At 35.3% G+C, this 19,089-nt stretch overlaps 1 protein-coding gene across 2 annotated transcripts in view; it reads left to right on the top strand.

The window, feature by feature from the left end:
• Window positions 1-19,089, top strand: part of LOC145690007 (uncharacterized) — an 865,423-nt gene that overhangs the window by 709,784 nt on the left and 136,550 nt on the right. For both annotated transcript variants that reach the window (XM_081764484.1, XM_081764482.1), the window contains 5 exons: window positions 890-1,024; window positions 6,003-6,163; window positions 10,701-10,825; window positions 14,574-14,675; window positions 18,245-18,377. In XM_081764484.1, coding sequence (XP_081620610.1) covers window positions 890-1,024; window positions 6,003-6,163; window positions 10,701-10,825; window positions 14,574-14,675; window positions 18,245-18,377 — 656 coding nt within the window. The remainder of the gene's footprint in view (window positions 1-889; window positions 1,025-6,002; window positions 6,164-10,700; window positions 10,826-14,573; window positions 14,676-18,244; window positions 18,378-19,089) is intronic.

Here is a 19,089-nt window from a genome sequence, read left to right as displayed (position 1 = left end):
AAACCATATTCACGAAGAAATTAAATGTCGATGCCTGAAAACAGGGAATTCGTGTTATTCAGTTCAAAATCTTTTGTCTTCGTGAATTCTGTCGAGGACTTTGAAGCTTAAAATATATAAACCAATGACCTAGGGAAGGGTCCGACAATGTACTTTTTTTTGCTTTGATGTTTGTAATTTTTTTTATATATTTGTATGTTTATATATTTTTTTGTTTGTAATTTTTCTATATGTACCTATAACAGCATTGGCCCCCTTCCCCCCAAACACACATCCTGGCTACGCTACTGTATGAAACTATAATCATGCCTATTGTGCTGTATGGTTGCAGAACATGGTCCTTACTGTGAGGGAAGAACAGACTGAAAGTATTTGAGAATAAAATCTTGAGACGAGTATTTGACCCAGGAGGAATGAAAATGGTGAATAGCAGGTACTTCATAACGAGGAACTGCATAATTTATACAGTTTACCAAACATTATTAGGGTCATTAAGTCTAGGAAGCTCAGGTGGGCAGGTCATGTAGCCAGAATAGAAGAAAGTAGGAACGCTTTCAAAATTTTAACTGGGAATCAAATCTGAAAACGTTCATTAGGAAGACCCAGACGAAGATGGGAGGACAATATTAAAATGAATCTCGCAGAAATAGTAATACAAAGCAGAAACTGTCTGTGGTGGCTCAACGAATGTTGAAAAACAATAGCATTCGTACTTTTAATAAATACCTAGGTCATTTCATAAAATAATTCTTTTCAGCATGGATTTACAGAAGTTTTTTTGTGGTGTGAAAAAGACTTCTTGTATTTAGAGATAGTTTATGGCGATTACAAAATTACGATATATTCTATTCTATATAGATACATATATATTTTTATATATATTTTATAGAATCTCAAGAGTATTCGTCTAAATTTGAGTCAGTGACTGAAGAGGAAAGTGGGACCAAAAGTACTTCTACAGCAGCAAGTAAAGAAAAGTCTAACAGTGGCCGTGATAAACCTGAAAGTATCTTAGATAGCAAAGGTAGTTTTTTCATCATTCACATTAGCATTTAGAGTTCTAGATTTTTCTAGCTTATGCAGATGCATATTAGTATTTTTTTTTTAATTACAAGAATACCTCGCATAATGCTTGTTTTACTCTGACGCAGGTTTTGTTCAAATTTGTAAAAGTAACCATATAAAAGCAATAAATAGCACGCATGCATGTATAGATATATTATGCGAGGGAGGATCGGAAACTAAGGTTACAAAGCCGATATTTCTGGAGTTTCGTCTGTTATGGAGGAATGAGGAGTGTGCGGTAATTAAAATACATTGAATTGGGAGCTGTGTACAGTTCCAGTCACCCGACACCTACAGCAGTAGTTTTATTTAAATACAAATGGCGACTTGTTTGAAAAACTGGTCACACGAAGAAGTCCGCTCAGTTCTTCGATTCCTGTGGGCGAAACATGTAACCGCGGCTGAAATTCACCGGCAGGTAGTAGAGGTTTTCGGAGACACTGTAATGTTTTGTGAGCATGTCACAGAATGATGTCGAAATTTTGCGACTGGTAGAGAAAACGCCACCAACGAGGAGCGCAGTGCGTCCCAGCACGCTGGGACATGGTCGACCACCCTCTCTATAGCCCGGACCTCAATCCATGTGACTTTCACCTGTTCCCGCACTTGAAAGAACACCTAGGAGGCCGTCTCTTCGCTTCTGACGAGGAGGTGAAACATTTCGTAACAACGTGGCTGAACACGCAACGACAGAATTTTTACCAGAAGGGTATCTTCAAACTCATTCCACGATGCAACAAGTACTTCAACCGATATGAAGATTATGTCGGAAAATAACATAATGTGTGTATGTATGTAATAAATGTATAATGTATCCGTTGGCTATATTGGTTGTGTGAAATAATATATACGTATTTAACTGTAGGCTTTATAACTTTACTTTCTGATCACTCCTCGTATAAGTTGAGTATTCTTGGCTTTTGATATGATGATATTAACAGCAATTGAAGAATGGGGCATGGTGGCTCATCTCTAGGTCACGTGAGTTTGTGGTGGATGACGTCATGTCCGTGGATCTCCCGTTTCAATCTCATTCTATTAGTTCCTTTCATAATAATCATTAGACTAAGGGCATAAGAATGGGACATAAAACTGACATTTCATGAGGTTTCATTTACAATATATACACACACACACACATATATATATATATATATATATATATATATATATATATATATATATATATATATATAATTATAAATCAGTGGCGTATTTAGGGGGTGGCTATCGGGCTCAATCCCCCTCCCCCAATCAATTTGTTATATGCACAACTTGATTAAAATTTGTTGGCACACAAAAGGAAAAATATAAGCGCTTATTTACGTGTTGTGTATAGCCCCCCCCCAAAACAAAATCTTAAATACGCCACTGATTATATATATATATATATATATATATATATATGTATGTGTGTGTCTGTTTTTCACATTTTTGTGTGTTTAAGGGAATTTTCCTCGTTATTTAATTCATTTTTTTCTATTTTAAACTTATTTATTGTCCATTATATTTATTATCTTCAATTTTTGTGGTAAACAAATTCATTTGAAAACCATTGTAAGAAGTAGGGTTCGAACAACGCAGTTTTGCATAGCACGAACGTATCTTAGAACCTAATAACTGCATTATGCAAGGCATTCCTGAATTTTTGCGTTTATTTATTTACCTCTAATTTTAGAGGCTTATATTGAAACAAGTACAGGGTGTCAGGCACCAACACTACTAATAAAAAGCTTATATAACTCAGCAATTAACAAATTTATTTCAATAGTTTTTTTTCTTATATATATATAAGACAAAGCAACTCAAGTTCTTATGCTGGCTACACTGTAAGTCTTGTCTCCCTTGTTCGTGATAATGTATAAACAGTTCTTGTTTATGTGAACGATTACATTGTCGGTCGGTGTAAAGTTTGTGTGGAAGATGCCATTCATCGTACAGCTGAAAGTGGATTGCTGTTAGTGATTCGCAAAATTTGAGTTCCTTGTAACTGTACAAAAGGAGTTCCGACAAAAGTACCAACGGGAACCACCAGAAAGGCATTCAATAACAGCATAGAGTAAAATTCTCCTTAAAATTGGACAACTTGTGAGGAGGAAAACCTGTGCAAAGCAAAGTTTTTCCCATATGTTTAATTTAAGAGAATTCCAGAAATATTGTAGTGAAACTTATCCAAGTCTGTTTAGACGTGCGGAAAACTACGTCTTCATGCTTACAAAATTCAATTGGTATAAACTTTTAGAAACATCTTAAAAACCTTGGGGGGGAGGTATGGAAAATTGACCTATTAACCTTCTCCTCCTACTACATGGTATTGAAACAGATACTTTCTCCGAAATCCGGTGTTGCCAAGAAATTCTAGCTAGCTGACAATTCTCGACCAGAGGAGTGCGTATTCCTCTCTGTCACTTGAGAAAGATTTTGGCGAAAAAGAAAAAAAAAAAGTAGCGTAGAAACTCCGAATGGTTTGTGTTGTTTTGTTATTTGACACTTTGAGTGGAAAAATCTTCCTTCTTCCTTTGGAGAGGAACAAAATTCGAACTGGACGGCAGCTCTCGGCGAAAATAGGGGGTGAGCAAAAGCTGATCTTCTCCGTCACGTGAATAAGGAATGGAATGTCTTAAATGTTTTGGCAAAGAAAAAACTAGTCTGGAAACTCCGAGTGCTTGATGTTGCTTTGTTATTTGACACTTTCAACCTGCTTTCAACAGAATATTTCCTTTTCCATTGATAAGGAATGATCTATATATGCAGGCAAGTTGGTCAGTGTTTGTTTATTTCCCCCTTCTCTATATAGAAAGAAAGAACCCACATGTGTAAACCATTAATCACAGTGTAATGGGGACCAAAGCTATGGCAACGTCGTTGTACATAAGTTAAGTTACAATGTCACTAGTAAGAGGATATGATTGTTCGGACAGTTCCGATTACCACCCACTAAGGTTTTTAAGACTCTGCCAGTTCTATAGAAGTTGAAGCTAAATGATTTTTACCTGCGGTACGACTTTTCTGCATGTTTGCTATCGAAGATTGACAACAACATGATTTTCTTCAGAAGGTACTGTTCTTCCAGAAATATACATTTCGACATGGACGGGCACAACTGTCAGGCATAGTAGTCCAAAAATCTACATGCAGTAAGGAAAGTTGGAACAAGATTGTTTGAAAATCAATATCTGATGCGGTTTTACAGTCGTAGAAATGGTTTATGTTTTCGTGAAAAACAATCAATGGAAATGTATATTTAAACATACTGGAGAATTGTGCCTTTCCTCATATATCTGAGGAATTTCTTTTTCCAATAAGACAAGATTCCCTCACGTTATCCAGCTTACGTGAGGGATCACTTAAGAGCCTTCATCTCGGCGAAATTAAAATACCGCTAATTTTACAGTAATTATGTGATATCTTCAAATAGATAAAAGATAATCGAAATGTGGAACAAGAGCGCTCTAGACAATATTATTTTACATGAGAAACCGTTATCACGACTCACTTATCTGCTTTCGATTTCGAGCCATTTTGAAAATCGGCATTTATTTTCGCGTTTCTAAACAGCTGAAAACGGAAAGCCACTAGGTGACTTGTGATAACGGTACCTCACGCAAAATAATATTGTCTAGGGCGCTCTTGTTCCATATTTCAATTATATTTTATCTATTTGAAGATATCACATAATTACTGTAAAATTAGCGGTATTTTAATTTCGCCGGGATGAAGACTCTTAAATGAAGTCTTCAATGATGGTTGGATCGGACGTGGCGGACTCATATAATGGACTGCAAGATCTCCTGATCTGTTCTTATTTGACTTTTTCCTTTGGTGATACATCAAGGACTGTTTATAGAACTCCAATACAGAATTTGTTGATTTACGTCGGAAGATTGTTGGTGCTTGTGAAACAATGACACCAGATATACTTGAAAACACCTTATGTAAGAGAAAATTTCGTTTGGTCGTTTGTAGGGCAACACATGGTGGATATATGGAGATGTACTGATCAGTGCAAAAACTTACTAAGGTGTTTTTTTTAACATTGAAATATACTTACTACTTTCTGAATTATAGAAGTTTTTTATTGGAGGTGTTGGTGCCGAACTCCCTGTACTTCTTAAAATAAATGCAACGATATTATATACAGTGACTGTTGAAAGTAAATAAATTCAAATGTTGAAGTGTCTTACGTCTGACATTTTAACGTAGACAACGCATCAGCTTTCAATGTATTTCAAGAGATTTAAGGCATATCCTTACTCTAGTTATTCGGTGCATATCTTGTTCAGAATGCAATAACAGATTAAAAATTGTGATGTTAAGGTTCGCATTTTGAGACAAATCTATATTAAAAACTTACCTTATTACGTATATTTAATTTATCCTTGTCACTAATTTCGGTTGAATGTTCCATAACCATCTGCGGCCCAATTAGATACAAATAGATTATACCTAACAGTGGCTTAACTAAAGGCTTGGGGGCCTCCCCGAAGACAACGTAAAGTGGGGCCCTTCTGTATGTCTCATTTCACGATTTGGGCCCCCCCGCAAAGCGGGGTCTGCGGGGTCCTTATTTACGACCCTGCCTAACGTATTAGATTTTGGTGAATGTATCGTTTTCTTGAACTTCGAAGTGTCTTCTATTGTATAGAATATCTAAAGTAAACTTGTATAACTATAGATATCTTTTTTAAAAGGTATGTAACACATTAGCCTATAGAAAATTCGATAGTGTAAACGAGAATAAATTTGTATAAACAGTTATAGTATTCGTACTTTTAGAAACAAGTGATTGTTATTAACACTGCTTTACATGTGCAACCTCAAAATACCTACCAATCCTTTAAATTTGTTATACACATACTAGAAGCCTTAAGTTTGAGACTTTTCATGACTATTTCTTTTTTCTTTCTTTCGTTTTTTTTTTTTTTCCCTTTTTACAGACGTGAGTTCAGCGAGCATTGGTATGAGCCAAAAATTAGTGAAGGCCTATCATGAATCAGACTCGTCATTGGATGATATTCCATCCATTGGATCTCCACAGCCGAAAGACAGTTTTAGTACATCTATGATCCCATCGTTCTCCAAATACTCTTTGAAAATGGTATGTATTGTGATGGCGTAGCCGTCAAAATAGAAGTCTATGCGTTACATAATTTCCTCAAATGAAATGTTATCATATCAAGTATTACTGGCAAAAGCCTGTGCCTTGAGTGTATGAAGTCTCGGATTCATTACCTATTGCCGGAATATCGAACACATTACAGTAGTTCCAATTCCACTTGAAACTACAGATGTCTGTTGAGAATTGGAACGGGCACAAAGTAGTACAACAGAATATTTGTACTTGGCTCACAGTGCCACAGATGATTACACATACTTTACGTTCGGATGTCGAGTAGTTATGAATCTGTGCAAACAAGTTATATCAGATAATAATATCTGAAGTCTCGTATATATTCTCTTAGACAAAGGATCTCTACTCTAGTTAATGAGTAATCTTGTTAGTTTGATACAATCTCTTTTAGTATTTGAATTACACTCTCTTTCTCTGGGGTATACATATGTCTAATAATAAGAGAATCTGCAATTGTCAGTGTGTTGCAGTTGTGTGGTCGCTCTAAGCCTAAAATCCATATTTAGTGGCCGTAAATAATAGTTTCTCGAGCTTTCTTATATTTTGGTGTAGAATATCAATATTGGCTCCATTTGCAACTCCCCTCCTAGTTAATTCAACTGTCTCGTTTATACAGGGTTTTTCAAAACAACATCGACAACGTTTGGGAGGTGATTCCTGACACCAAGATAAGACAAAAAGTATAGACCAACCAGGGTGCACAAATGCTTGTTTTCGGAGTTATAGGCTGCCGAAAACATGAAAAAATGAACTTTAAAGCTCAATAACTCCAAAACTATAGGATCTCCCGTAATCGGGTCAAGTCTTCACTTAGGAACTAATATGTGCGCTATCCAAAAATACATGTTTCATAATCCTGCGGTACTTCTGTTACAATTTTTAGAGAACAGTTTGGATACGGCCATATAATCTGAAGTACTCACTAACTACCCTTAGAAAAATTGTTGTGGAAGTACTACAGGATTCTGAAACTTGGATATTTGATTAGGTCATCTACTAGTTCTTAAGTGAAGTCTCGACCCGACTACGGGAGATTCCATAGTTTTGGAGCTATGGAGCTTTAAAGTTCGTTTTTTCGTGTTTTCGGCAGCCTATATCTGCGAAAGGAAGCATTTGTGCACCCAGGTTGGTCTATACTTTTTGTCTTATCGTGACGTCAGGAATCACCTCCTAAACGTTGTCGGTGTTGTTTTGAAACACCCTGTATAACATGACTGCTGGTGAAAGACATAAATATAATTCAACCAACTAATATTACTGATCTGCTTTACTACTTAATCAAGGAATCAAATGCAAGTAAGTTCAAAATTTGAGAAAACTGGCAGATTTGATGCATCTTAATTTGATCTCTCAAACGTACTAATGGATTTTTACATAAAAAGTGCCTGTTTCTGGTATAAAGGGTGCTGAATATTAATAAATCTTTTAGTGATTGAATGCCAAATCGCTTATATGTTTGACTTGTGTAAAATTACGCTTTTTTGGTGATTTTCACAACTTAGAAAGTCAAGTGTAGATTTGAAGATTACAAAGGAAAATGAAAGGAAGTTATGAAGAACATATCCACAAATTGCCTTCGGCATTGCTCGCATCGATGCCTGGGGGAGCTGACATGCCTGTTCTGCACACGCGAGAAATTTAGTAGAAAATAAGGCCCGAGATGGCTTAGTGATAGAGCATTCACCTCTGGTGCATGAGATCCCAGCTCACGCCAAGTGGACTTTGTGGTGGACAAACATCGTATGCATGGGTTTTCTCGGAGTTCTCCCTTTTCCTCCCACTTTCTTCATTTCACCATTTCATTCATTCTCATCAGCAGTCTCCTTTAACTTAGCCTGCATAACCATAGGACCTAAAACTGAAAGATTTCATTTCATTTTTAATAGAACATAATTCAAAGATTGCAGGCTACGCAACATGCATCACACGCAAAACATGTGGGCTGCCTATCTCAGGCAATATGGGGTACTATACGTGTAGGTACTTTAAATTTTGATCGCCCCAATTCTCTTCGAGTTGAAAATAGAACAAATTAGCTTCGTACGCGATTAGATCTGGCGAAGATTTAACTGTGTGCAAATTTTGGTTGCCCTAGATGCCTTTTCTATGCGAAAAGCTGATGACAGAGAGAAAGAGAGAGAGACGCACACGTACGTATTATTTTGCATATATTACTGGTAGAAGTATTCATTCTTCACACTAGAAGAATAAGGTTGGTGTAAAAGAATTCAAAAATGTCAGATATGCAGCCTGAAAGACAAGAGAAACGTTTGGGTTGCCTACCTCACAGATATTATGGTTCATTATTCATATACATACTGTAAATTTTGACCTTTGAATCTCCCCTTGAGTCGAAAATCGAAGAAACTGCTTCGTACACGATTAAATCTGGTGAAAATCTGTATGTGTACAAAGTTAGGTTGCTCTACGTGACTGTTTTCTGTTCGAAAATTGATGACAGACAGACACACCCATATATAAGGGATATTTTTTTATACGTATTAGTATGGATTTAGTGAAAATAAAACTTTTTTTTCTCTTTTGATACTTTTTTTTCTGTTTACATTTGCATGATGCGAAAACTTGTTAATATAACCAAGTTTCTTATACTTCCTATTTATTTTTTCTTGGAGTCGTATGATTTTTGCTAGAGTCTTTTTTGAATAGTTGACATTGACTTTTACAAAAGGTTCTTTTCGTAGATATTGAGATATTTATGTCTAAGTACACAAGCATATCTAGGTACAATCCCATATAGCTATAAAATTGCTCTTAAAAAGCTTTTAATCAAATTCAGATATGCAGTTCTATATTTGAAATAAAGATTTTTTAAATATATTTTTTTCAATACGAAATAAAGCTTCTGTGTTTTTCCGAAAATAAGACCGAGTCTTTTATTGATTGTTTTGCCCAAAAGTCACAGAAGGGTTTATCTATTTACACAAATAGAAATACATATACATTATCATGCGTAAAGTTACCAGTTTTTAGTTTTCAACCACTGGAGGCTATTTTGAGAATCGACCTTATATTATGAGCAATCTGAAAAATGATGCTAGGGCTTATTTTCTGATTGGGTATTATTTTCTGGGAAAAACAATATTAACTCCACACACATATATATAGTATTTAGGACTTTTATTATACGATATATTTCAAATAGTGTGATCATACAGTACTCTCCTACCATTTCAAAAGGATATAATCTCATTTTAGAAATATACTAAAGTATGGTACGAATTGTGCCATCATCGGTAGCATTATAGTGTAGTGTAAAATACTTCAGCATTGATATTCGTTGTTTCACGAATGTGCGCTGCACAAAACTAAAAACGGGGTTGTTAGCGTTTGCAACTTGATATGGACACAAATTAATGAAACAGGTATTTTCGTGCGTCTTTAGAGTATTAAATTATTTCGCATGAGTAATTTAATCTGGTCACTTATCACTTGTTAGCCTTACTTCGCCATGAGAAACTGGACTAATAAATAGAACGTATTATTGCAACAAACAAGTGTTTTTCGATGTTTCCCCTCCTTTCAGTTTTGTAATTTCTTCTTTAAAGTGTGTAGAAGAATAAAAATGAATTTGAATGTTGATCTTTAGACCTATATTTTTATGAAAGAACTTTGAAAAGTAATTTGCAACACCGAAGCGACTCACGGAACAGTCAGTCCTATAGCAATTTACCCAAATCAGTTCTTCTAAATCATAATTTAAAAAAAACATTGTGCTAAATCAAATGGTTTCAGAAGAAAAAGTATTAATTCTGGTATGGTGTTACAATAGTTTATGTGAAATAGAAGTTTCAAAAGCACGAGTATATTCAATTGGGATTATGTACTATTTCAACGCTCATACTAGGAAATGAGCTTGTGTGTAAAGTGTGAATATGATAATAATATGAAGAAAGAGAGGAATTCGATGAGCAATGCCCGATCAGTACAAAACTTTCAGAGTAGTGAACTTTTAATCTCATCAGCAGTAAACATTTGAGCTCTATAGTCAGTATTTATCAGTCTTGTAATTCTCTCATGTCCGCGTATATATATAATTCTATACCTTTCGGGTCCTCGTCTATAGACGCGAATTGCACCATGTGGCAACGTCGTAGATGAAGAATCAAAGAATCATAGAGTAGATCACCAATCCATCAAATAATTACATCAATTCTTTCCAGATAGCAGTTAAAGTTGATTGACGTCAACACTAGCACCACCTATTAGGATAACAATCCATAGCTGTTTCATAGATTCGTAAAGCAGTGCTAATGGTTCTAAGTTAATATGCGATGTTGCCACATAGTGAAACTTTTAATTTCGTATAGCAGCTGAAGGAGGCCCCGGAAGGTATATCATTATGTAATATTTTCGCGTTATTGTTACCTGAAGAATAGCGCTCAGTTGTCCGTGGGCGCCATTTTTACAATATATATTAAAAAGTATAGAATGCGATGAAATTTCGAAAGAAATAATATAATTTGTCATTTTCCTAATTATTTAGATCCAAAACCTGATCAAAGAAGAGGAGCAGAGGTCCCGCCATCAAAAGGCTCTCCTGAAAATGCGAGAGGATACAGTTTTGGAGAAAACAAGAGCTGAACTTACATGGTTAGAAGTACAGAAAAAGTAAGTGTTATGAAGTTTCTTTAAATTATACGTATAACGTTATTTTGTTTATATTACTTATAAACCACTATTTTTTGAGGTACGTTTCCCTATAATATGTAAATTTGTTCTAAGGCGTAGTTGAGAATTACGTTGGCAATATGCAAATACATGTAATTATTATTATTATCAGATAAAAGTATGAATTTACAAAGCTAAAGCAAATTGGATTTTGACAAATTTTATTTATAAAGTTCATACATAACATTCATGATGCTCCATCATTGACAGAACAAATTAATTACCAATGAATTATCGGAAGACTGGGCTTCGATTGCCAGCAGAAGCTCTTGTTCGGATCCACGTTAAGTTGTAGGTCTAAGTCTCATATAGCCTCGCTACTGAGCAGGACGCTAAACTCAACTTAAATCAAATCAAACTACCCAAGCGATCTCGGTTAACCATTAAGACAGGGTGTCTATCGATCACGAAAGTCACGAAATCAGAAAACGGTCATGAAAGTCATGAAATTTAGCTTTTGGGTCACGATTTTTTTAACTGTACAAATGTAAGTACAGATTGGAAAATTTCGTTCTATAAAACGTCAAAATTCACCACCAAAAATGTCTGTGATCGGCTTTATACGCTACCAAATCGCAAGCAAAGTATGTTTCTATCGCATGGATAAAAATTCGGCCTAATTCGCACCCAAATTTGCTATTGAAAATGTTAGGATATTTTATGATTTGGTGAAGAAAAGGTCACGAAAAAGTCAGGAAATTTCATTTTGGAATTTTAGTAGACACCATGTAAGAGCAATATCGTCGTTCATGTAACAAAATGCTGTTTTCGCTGAATAGGATTGAAGGATATAGAATTCTTTTATTTACATAAATCCGGTTTAGAGTTCCATTGCGACGGCTTGTGAAAGTTAATATCACTACTTCGTAATATGACTACTGTATCACGCACAGAGTAAAAACAGTTCTTTCGAGTTGTTAGAAACTGTTTGCGAGGATGCTACCAGCTTCGATTTCAGGTGTCGGTAATCTTCCCTTGATCGAATGCCTTCAAGTGTTAAGAACAACAGTAGAAGTCTCTGCTCTTCTTAATATCAGAGCTGCCAGCTGTAGTTTCGACAAATTTTGGAATAGCTGTAATTTCCATGGTTAAGGAGCCGAACTCTCGAAGTGCTTAGAGGTAATTTCGACGATTCATGCAACTGATGCGACCTAGATGTTGACGTAGCGACTTGACGGGTGGTAGAAGTCTGAACTGAGTCTGCCTGAGTCCAGTTAGGGATGATACATTTATATGAGAGTCGTAACTTCCTTTTTATCGGATAAAAATTCCTGGAAATAGCTTTAACAAGTGCGTCACTAGAATTTGAAGTAGAATGTCCTGAACACTGACGTGATCCTTGTGATACCTGTTACCTTTTTTATAGTTTTATAAATATTTCGTTGATTTTAGCCATTTTTGTAAGTTTTTCATTCGTCCATTATCTCGTATTATTAATTAGAATAATTTGCCAAGTTTACTATGCTAGAACTAATTTGTTTTCGAGAAACCTGAGCTCCATCATCAAATTAGCATTGCATATAATTAGCAGAGAATAATGAAATCCATCGCGCCTAAATTGGGTACACTGTATGCATTTTCGCTAAATGAGTCATCAGACAGGAACAAATTTTAAAAATTAGGGAACCAAAAAGTAATTCTGAAGCGTTAAGGTGGGCGGTGCCATTTTGGAATGCAGGACCACGTAATAGTTATATCAGGCTAAAGGTTGAGTTTAGTGGCGAAAGTTTGACTCCCTAACAACCCATCACGAAGTTAACATCATTCCGATATATTAGATTCTTCCAACTTCGATTTACATCCTTAAACGCACCTACTGTCCAGCCTTCTATGTTGGTGAAACGTTAACTCTCTTTTGATTCGTATCAACCATCACCAATACTCCTACTGCACTCAAACCCCCGAGTTAGGAGGAAGAAAAGAAAGATAAGTTGAAGAACAGAGAATTAAATAATGTACAGTGAAATCTGTCAACTTTGACACTTCTCTAAGTTGGCCACCTGCTCATCTTGGTCTGGTTCGTCTTGAACCTGCATTTTCCCATAAAACATTCGTTACTTATTACTCTGTAAGTTGGCCAACTGTCTATCTTGGAAGTTTGCCGCACTGAAGCAATGTTTACCCTGTGATGATAATGATAAATTTACTTGCATATCTTGACCACGCAAAATACCGTTTTGTGATTTTTCCTTATAACTCTTTCATATTCCCATATGAGAGGCAGATGTTCTGTATTTGTGACTGGAGACAAAGAAGCTTCTTGGATTCCCACGATTTGTTCTTGGAGATCAATGGCCAGAACACTACTCTGATAAAGGGGTGGTGAAGGAAGATATGGATAAGAAAAAGCATGTACAGGAATTCAGGAAACGGTTGCACGTATTTGTTTACCCTGTCTGCTTTGGTAAAATCATTAGCTATATTGGGTCCTTTCATCAGTGGGAAGCTTTAGTAATTCCGGAAAATTATCGAGGTTAAAGCTAACCACCTCAATTGTCAATTATTGACACTTGACAACTTGTCGAAAGGTAGCGAAAATTTTAAGATATGAATTCCCTTAAGATTTTCTCAAAACATCTTTTGATCCGAAGGAAACACTTGCAGCTCAACAAGAAGTACACCGTGTAGTTAACTACAAAATTAGAATGTGCATATGTGCCAAAAAGAATAAAAGAAATACGTCTAGAATGAACTGCCATGAATAAATATGTTATTAATAACTGATTAGCTGCTTTTCGAAAGGTATCTATAAAAAATATTTGTCATTGTCGAAAAAAAAAAAAAGTCATATAAACTACGTATAAATTGTCCAATGTGTAATTTTGCTTTTCTTGTTTTCAATCTGAATAACTCTGTGTGCTACAATATAAATTCCAATAAACTGCATACATGTGTTTCTATTTTATGGTTATTTGTACTATTGTGTTTTCAGTCCGTATAATTCAGTGTACCAGACTAGTTTTCAGGAAGAGAGGTGTACATATATTAAACATACTGTAGTAATTCTTCTGGTACTGTATATTGTTATGATTACTCTATATACATTATTTAAAAGTAGCTGTCGTGCCATTGCTTATTAAAATTTGATAATCAAGTAATACTAGAAATCCTATTCTATAAATACACGAATTGTGCTTATTTTCTGTAAGTTGACCACTTTTCAATGGAACCGATGGTGGCCAACATAGGTTTCACTGTATATATGTGCGTGTGTAATATTACATTTTGCTACAAGTAAATTTAAGATAATTTTTGGTGTTTAATAGTATGTCACACTGTAATAACAATTTGATCTAATTTATTTTTGTAGTAATTCTGATTTAAGAACCATAAATAATGTGCAAGATGTCAGGTTGTGATGTAACTTACCGCTCTGACTCTTAGTTTAGATTCCTTGTTTGAATTTTTATTGAATTTTAACAATAAGGAAATAATAATTTTAAACTTTTCAACAGTAAAATACAGTAGTTTTTATTTCCATCAGTGTTTTCATTGCGCCAATGAGAAACTAATATTTAGTTGCTATTTTTCGATTCGTTATACCCATAATTAACTAATTCTAAAATATTTTCATAAAACTGCGGCAATATCAGAAATAGTGATTAGTACGTAGTACATCATTGGAATGTTTCTATTTTGAATTTATTTTTAACTCTTTATTTTGTTCTAATTGTGATTCATTCTTTAGGGAATTGCGGGAGAAGGGTCGTGAGGACTTGATACCACCATTGAAAAAGAAGCAAAGAGGTATTCTGCTGAAATTACAACAGGAGAAAGAGGAAATAGACAGGTACGATAATTGTAATAATAAATGAAACGGAATTTGTAGTTCTGCGCTACGGAATTTCTAATCTCGTTGTTATGCCCTGTAAGCTAAAAGAAGCTGATGATTAATCAAGGTAAATGATTATGAAAGAATTTGATGGAATGAGAATGTCGGTGGAAATGGAAGATCCCCGAGTAAACCTACGGACACTATCTTGTTCATCATAAAATCGTACTAGGCACTAGGTATGCACTCTACTATTGTGGCACCGTGTACCCAGCAATAATAATCTGTATATATTAAAATGAAAGTGGCTATGTTTGTGACTTCATACCTCGTAAACCACACAACCGATCTAGATCAAATTCTCGACATAGATGAGGTTCGAGCCTGGGATGGTTTTTATGACTTCATTTTGACGGTGCAACTTAGGAGAGGGGAAGGAGTATATAAAAATTATCGAAAAATGACCGATATTATGTCGAATTCATAGTTTTCGTAGTCGGTGAGACGAACAGTCCCGATGCTGTTTAAATCCAAATTGAACCCTTTATGTCCAAAATGAAACGTATTTTCTCCGCGCGAAGAACGGATAAACTGTTAGCGAGTTAATAAAAATACAAAGAGTAAAAATTGGCCTGAGTCAGCAATCAACCTGGATCTCCGATTTACCGTGTCGATGAGCTAACTATCACGCTACCAGACCATGTAAATAAATTTTAAAAAAAGTCCTCACAAGATAGATAAGAATATAGAAAAATCAATCTGATCTTTGAACATCTGCATACTATCACTGTTGAGGATACGACGTAATTGATGAACTATGAGAAAATCAGTATAAAACTAATTAATCACAAAGTTCATCAAATCTGCGATCTTGCAACTAGAGACGAATATTTTGCCACTAAACTGTCGCGGTTCTCGTAGTCGCCGTACGAATATAAAAATGTTTTTATCAATAGACATTCTGAACTTTTTTTATATACCCAATTTTGGTTGTGCGCAATGTATGCTGACCAAAAGCCATCAGACTGTGACCATAGAACCAGTTAAATCTGTAGAGAAGTGAAATGGAGTTAAATCCGTATAAATGCAAAAAAAAAAAAAAAAAATCACCTGTTGCATATGCCCTGTAAAGTTCACAAATTTGGAACTCAGTAACAGCTTCTAGTGATTGATTACGGAGTCGAGGAATGTTGTTGTGATCATGTAGTTTCGATATGTTTCTATAGTTAAGTCTGTGACTTATTGTCAGCTTTTGCCCGTCTCCTGATTTGCTTATTCCACAAGTTCTTATAATTTATCACTTTCATTAACCTAAAGGGCATAACAGTAGGACTTCTTTAGCCTAAAGAGTGTAACACAGGGTGTCTATCGGTCACGAAAGTCACGAATGTCACTAAAAAGTCACGAAATCAGAAAACGGTCATGAAAGTCACGAAAAAGTCACGAAATTTAGCTTTTGGGTCACGATTTTTTTAAACTGTACAAAAGTAAGTACAGATTGGAAAATTTTGTTCTATAAAACGTCAAAATTCACCACCAAAAATGTCTATGGTCGGGTTTAGACGCTACCAAATCGCAAGCAAAGTACGTTTCTATCGCATTGATGAAAATTCGGCCTAATTCGCAACCAAATTCGCTCTTCAAAATGTTAGAAAATTTTATGATTTGGTAAACAAAAGGTCACGAAATTTCATTTTGGAAGTTTAGGAGACACCCTGTAACAGTAGGGCGTTAATTTAAATACGTCATTTCAGTTTTATTTATTCTTTGTGTTTATTGACACATGTAGTTGAAGTACAGGGTGGACATAGTCTTTTCCTGATAACAAACATTAATAACGAGAAAACAAAGAATGGTAGAAGCATGCGGTCTGAAAACATCGCTTGTATGATACTTCAAGATTTTGCCACAGCCGGTACCGCCATCTACTGCAGCTGAGCGCAGCACGAGTGCACGACAGTCATTTGTTTAAAAATGGCATCAGCACAGCAGAATGCGAAGTGTGTGTTGTGGTATCATGAAACAAAATCTTCCGTCACAATTCAACAAACATTCAGGAGAGAGAATGGACAGCAACCAGCGAATGTTACGAGTATAAAGAAACGGTATAGTAAAAGTTTATTGCAACATGAAGTGTTAGATCGTAATAGAAACGGTAGACCAAGTGTTAGTGACGAATGTGTGGAAGTTGTTCGTGTTGCTTTAACCCGAAGTCCACGGAAATCCTTGCGTTTCGCATCACGTAAACTGGACATCCCTAAGTCAACCGTGTTAAACATTTTACACAAACGCTGGAAGTTATACGCATATAAGGTGTAGATTATCATTCGTTAACACAAGAAGACCGTCCCCAAGGCGCAAGTTTTGCATGTGACATCGCATGGGCTGGAGCACGTGGAAATTCTCTAAATCTGTGACGTTTACTCCATAGGATGGTAATCCAAGTAGAGCAAACGTTACATTAGATAGTCATTAATTGAATTTTTCTCCCGAGCGTTAACGAAGAAACAAGTTATCACAAATGATAGCTTCTTCCACCGCTAACTACACATAGGTGAAAATTCAAAGAATAACTTTAGATTGACAAATAAGACAAAATTTCAGCATCATTTAACATGAAAATTAATTAAACACACTAAAAAAATTCGCTTGTATCAATATATTGCACCATGCACAACAAGGCAAAGAACATGAGGCATCACTTTTCAGACGCAAATAAAGTAAATGATACACAGGAATATAGGCATATTGTTTTATAAAATTATCGTACTTACATTTCCTTTATAATGAACAGTTTTATATATATATATATATATATATATATATATATATATATATATATATATATATATATACTAACAAGAATACATTGTTAATTTCAAATATCGTAGATAACGGTGGATACAAGATTTCTCTAAATTTCAAATTAATTCATTTTGGCAGTGTTTTCAACGTCTTGTTCTTCAGTCAGTGTCTGCACGTCCAATTATAGCTGCTTCCCGCGGATTCCCCTCTTGTTCTCGCTGTTTGCGTGGGCTACGCCTACCAGATGACGTAATCACAGGTAGGGCTGTGATTGGCTGCCGTTGGTTGCCAAGGCCGTCGGCAGCATCTTCTGCTGGAAGTTGCAATCCGTGCGAGAATGCATAGCGCTGGTATAAATATAGCAGTCTTTTTAAAATAAAAAGGAACTAAATTGTCTGAACTAGATACACCAAAAATAATGCATAAATGAGTTTATCACAAATCAGGTTAAAAACTTTTTCAGTTTTCCTGTTATTTGTCGCAAACCGCGTGCTTCTATCATCCTTAGTTTTCTTGTTATTAATGTTTGTTATCAGGGAGAGACTTTATGACCACTTGTATATGTATGCTTGTTACTTCGAAGTGTCGTGAAACCTAGTATACAAGGACAGAAATGGAGTTCTATAAATTGTGCTTATTAATATATCAACGAATAAAGAAGTTTGATTTCAAATGTCGATTCGATCTTTATGTATTATGAGCATTCTTTGCGAAATACTTCTGATGCTCCTGTTACTCTGGTTTTGTACTAATTACTTTCTGTAATAATAACCTCCTTACAGAATAAAGAAAGCTCAAGAAATGGCAGCAGAACAGAGGAAATTGCTATTACAACAGCAGCAGCGTATTATGAAAATGAGGATGTCCACAAAGGAAATTTTGCAAAAGCTGCAAGAAAATAGCGAAAAAGTAAAGGTGCGTTGCATGTTTATATCTTTAAATAACCTAATTGAATGTTAAATTATAAGGAGGATAAGATTTACATCAGCAATTAAATTCAACGACTAAAAGTTATATTATAGCTTTGTTCTGTTTTTACTCGATAAATTGTGTACTTATTTTGATAAACAGGGGTTTAATATGGAACATCTGTAACTTTTAATCCATAATTTATATATTTTAGTCCATAGTTGTATAATTTTAAGGTTATTTTTTTCTAAATTTAATTCTTACATGTATGTCTAATTGTTTTTCTGTAAAGTCTTAAATGTGTTGGGTGCTGGATATCATATTATTATGGTGCTTCGAGAACGATTGAAGTCGACTGCGTAATGAATGCTGTCATAGCTGGCGCTCTGATTATTTTGAAAGAATACAAAAGGCGTTTCAGGTTTATGGTAGCAAATTTTGCACCCCTACTAGCTTAAGAAATAATCGTGATATCACTAATGGTTGTGCTTGATGTGTTTGTTAGCTATCAACCTGAATCTCAGTTTCTATTGAAGGGCACTGCGTTGAAGCACAGTTTGAACAAGCCTGTTTCATTCTTCATAACAAATTTTCCGAAGATCGTCGAGTGTGTACTGCTGTCGATGGTCCAACTCTCTTTTCAACATGCTCGTCTGCTAATAAACTGCATTAATTCTAAATTAACAAAAAATTGGCTACTTACCAATGAATCCTCCCT

Source organism: Thermobia domestica, chromosome 7 (assembly GCF_964235325.1).
Source record: "Thermobia domestica chromosome 7, izTheDome1.hap1.1, whole genome shotgun sequence".
Taxonomy (NCBI): Eukaryota; Metazoa; Arthropoda; class Insecta; order Zygentoma; family Lepismatidae; genus Thermobia; species Thermobia domestica.
Note: the sequence above shows the minus strand (reverse complement) of the source record. Positions and strands in the feature narration are given on the sequence as shown.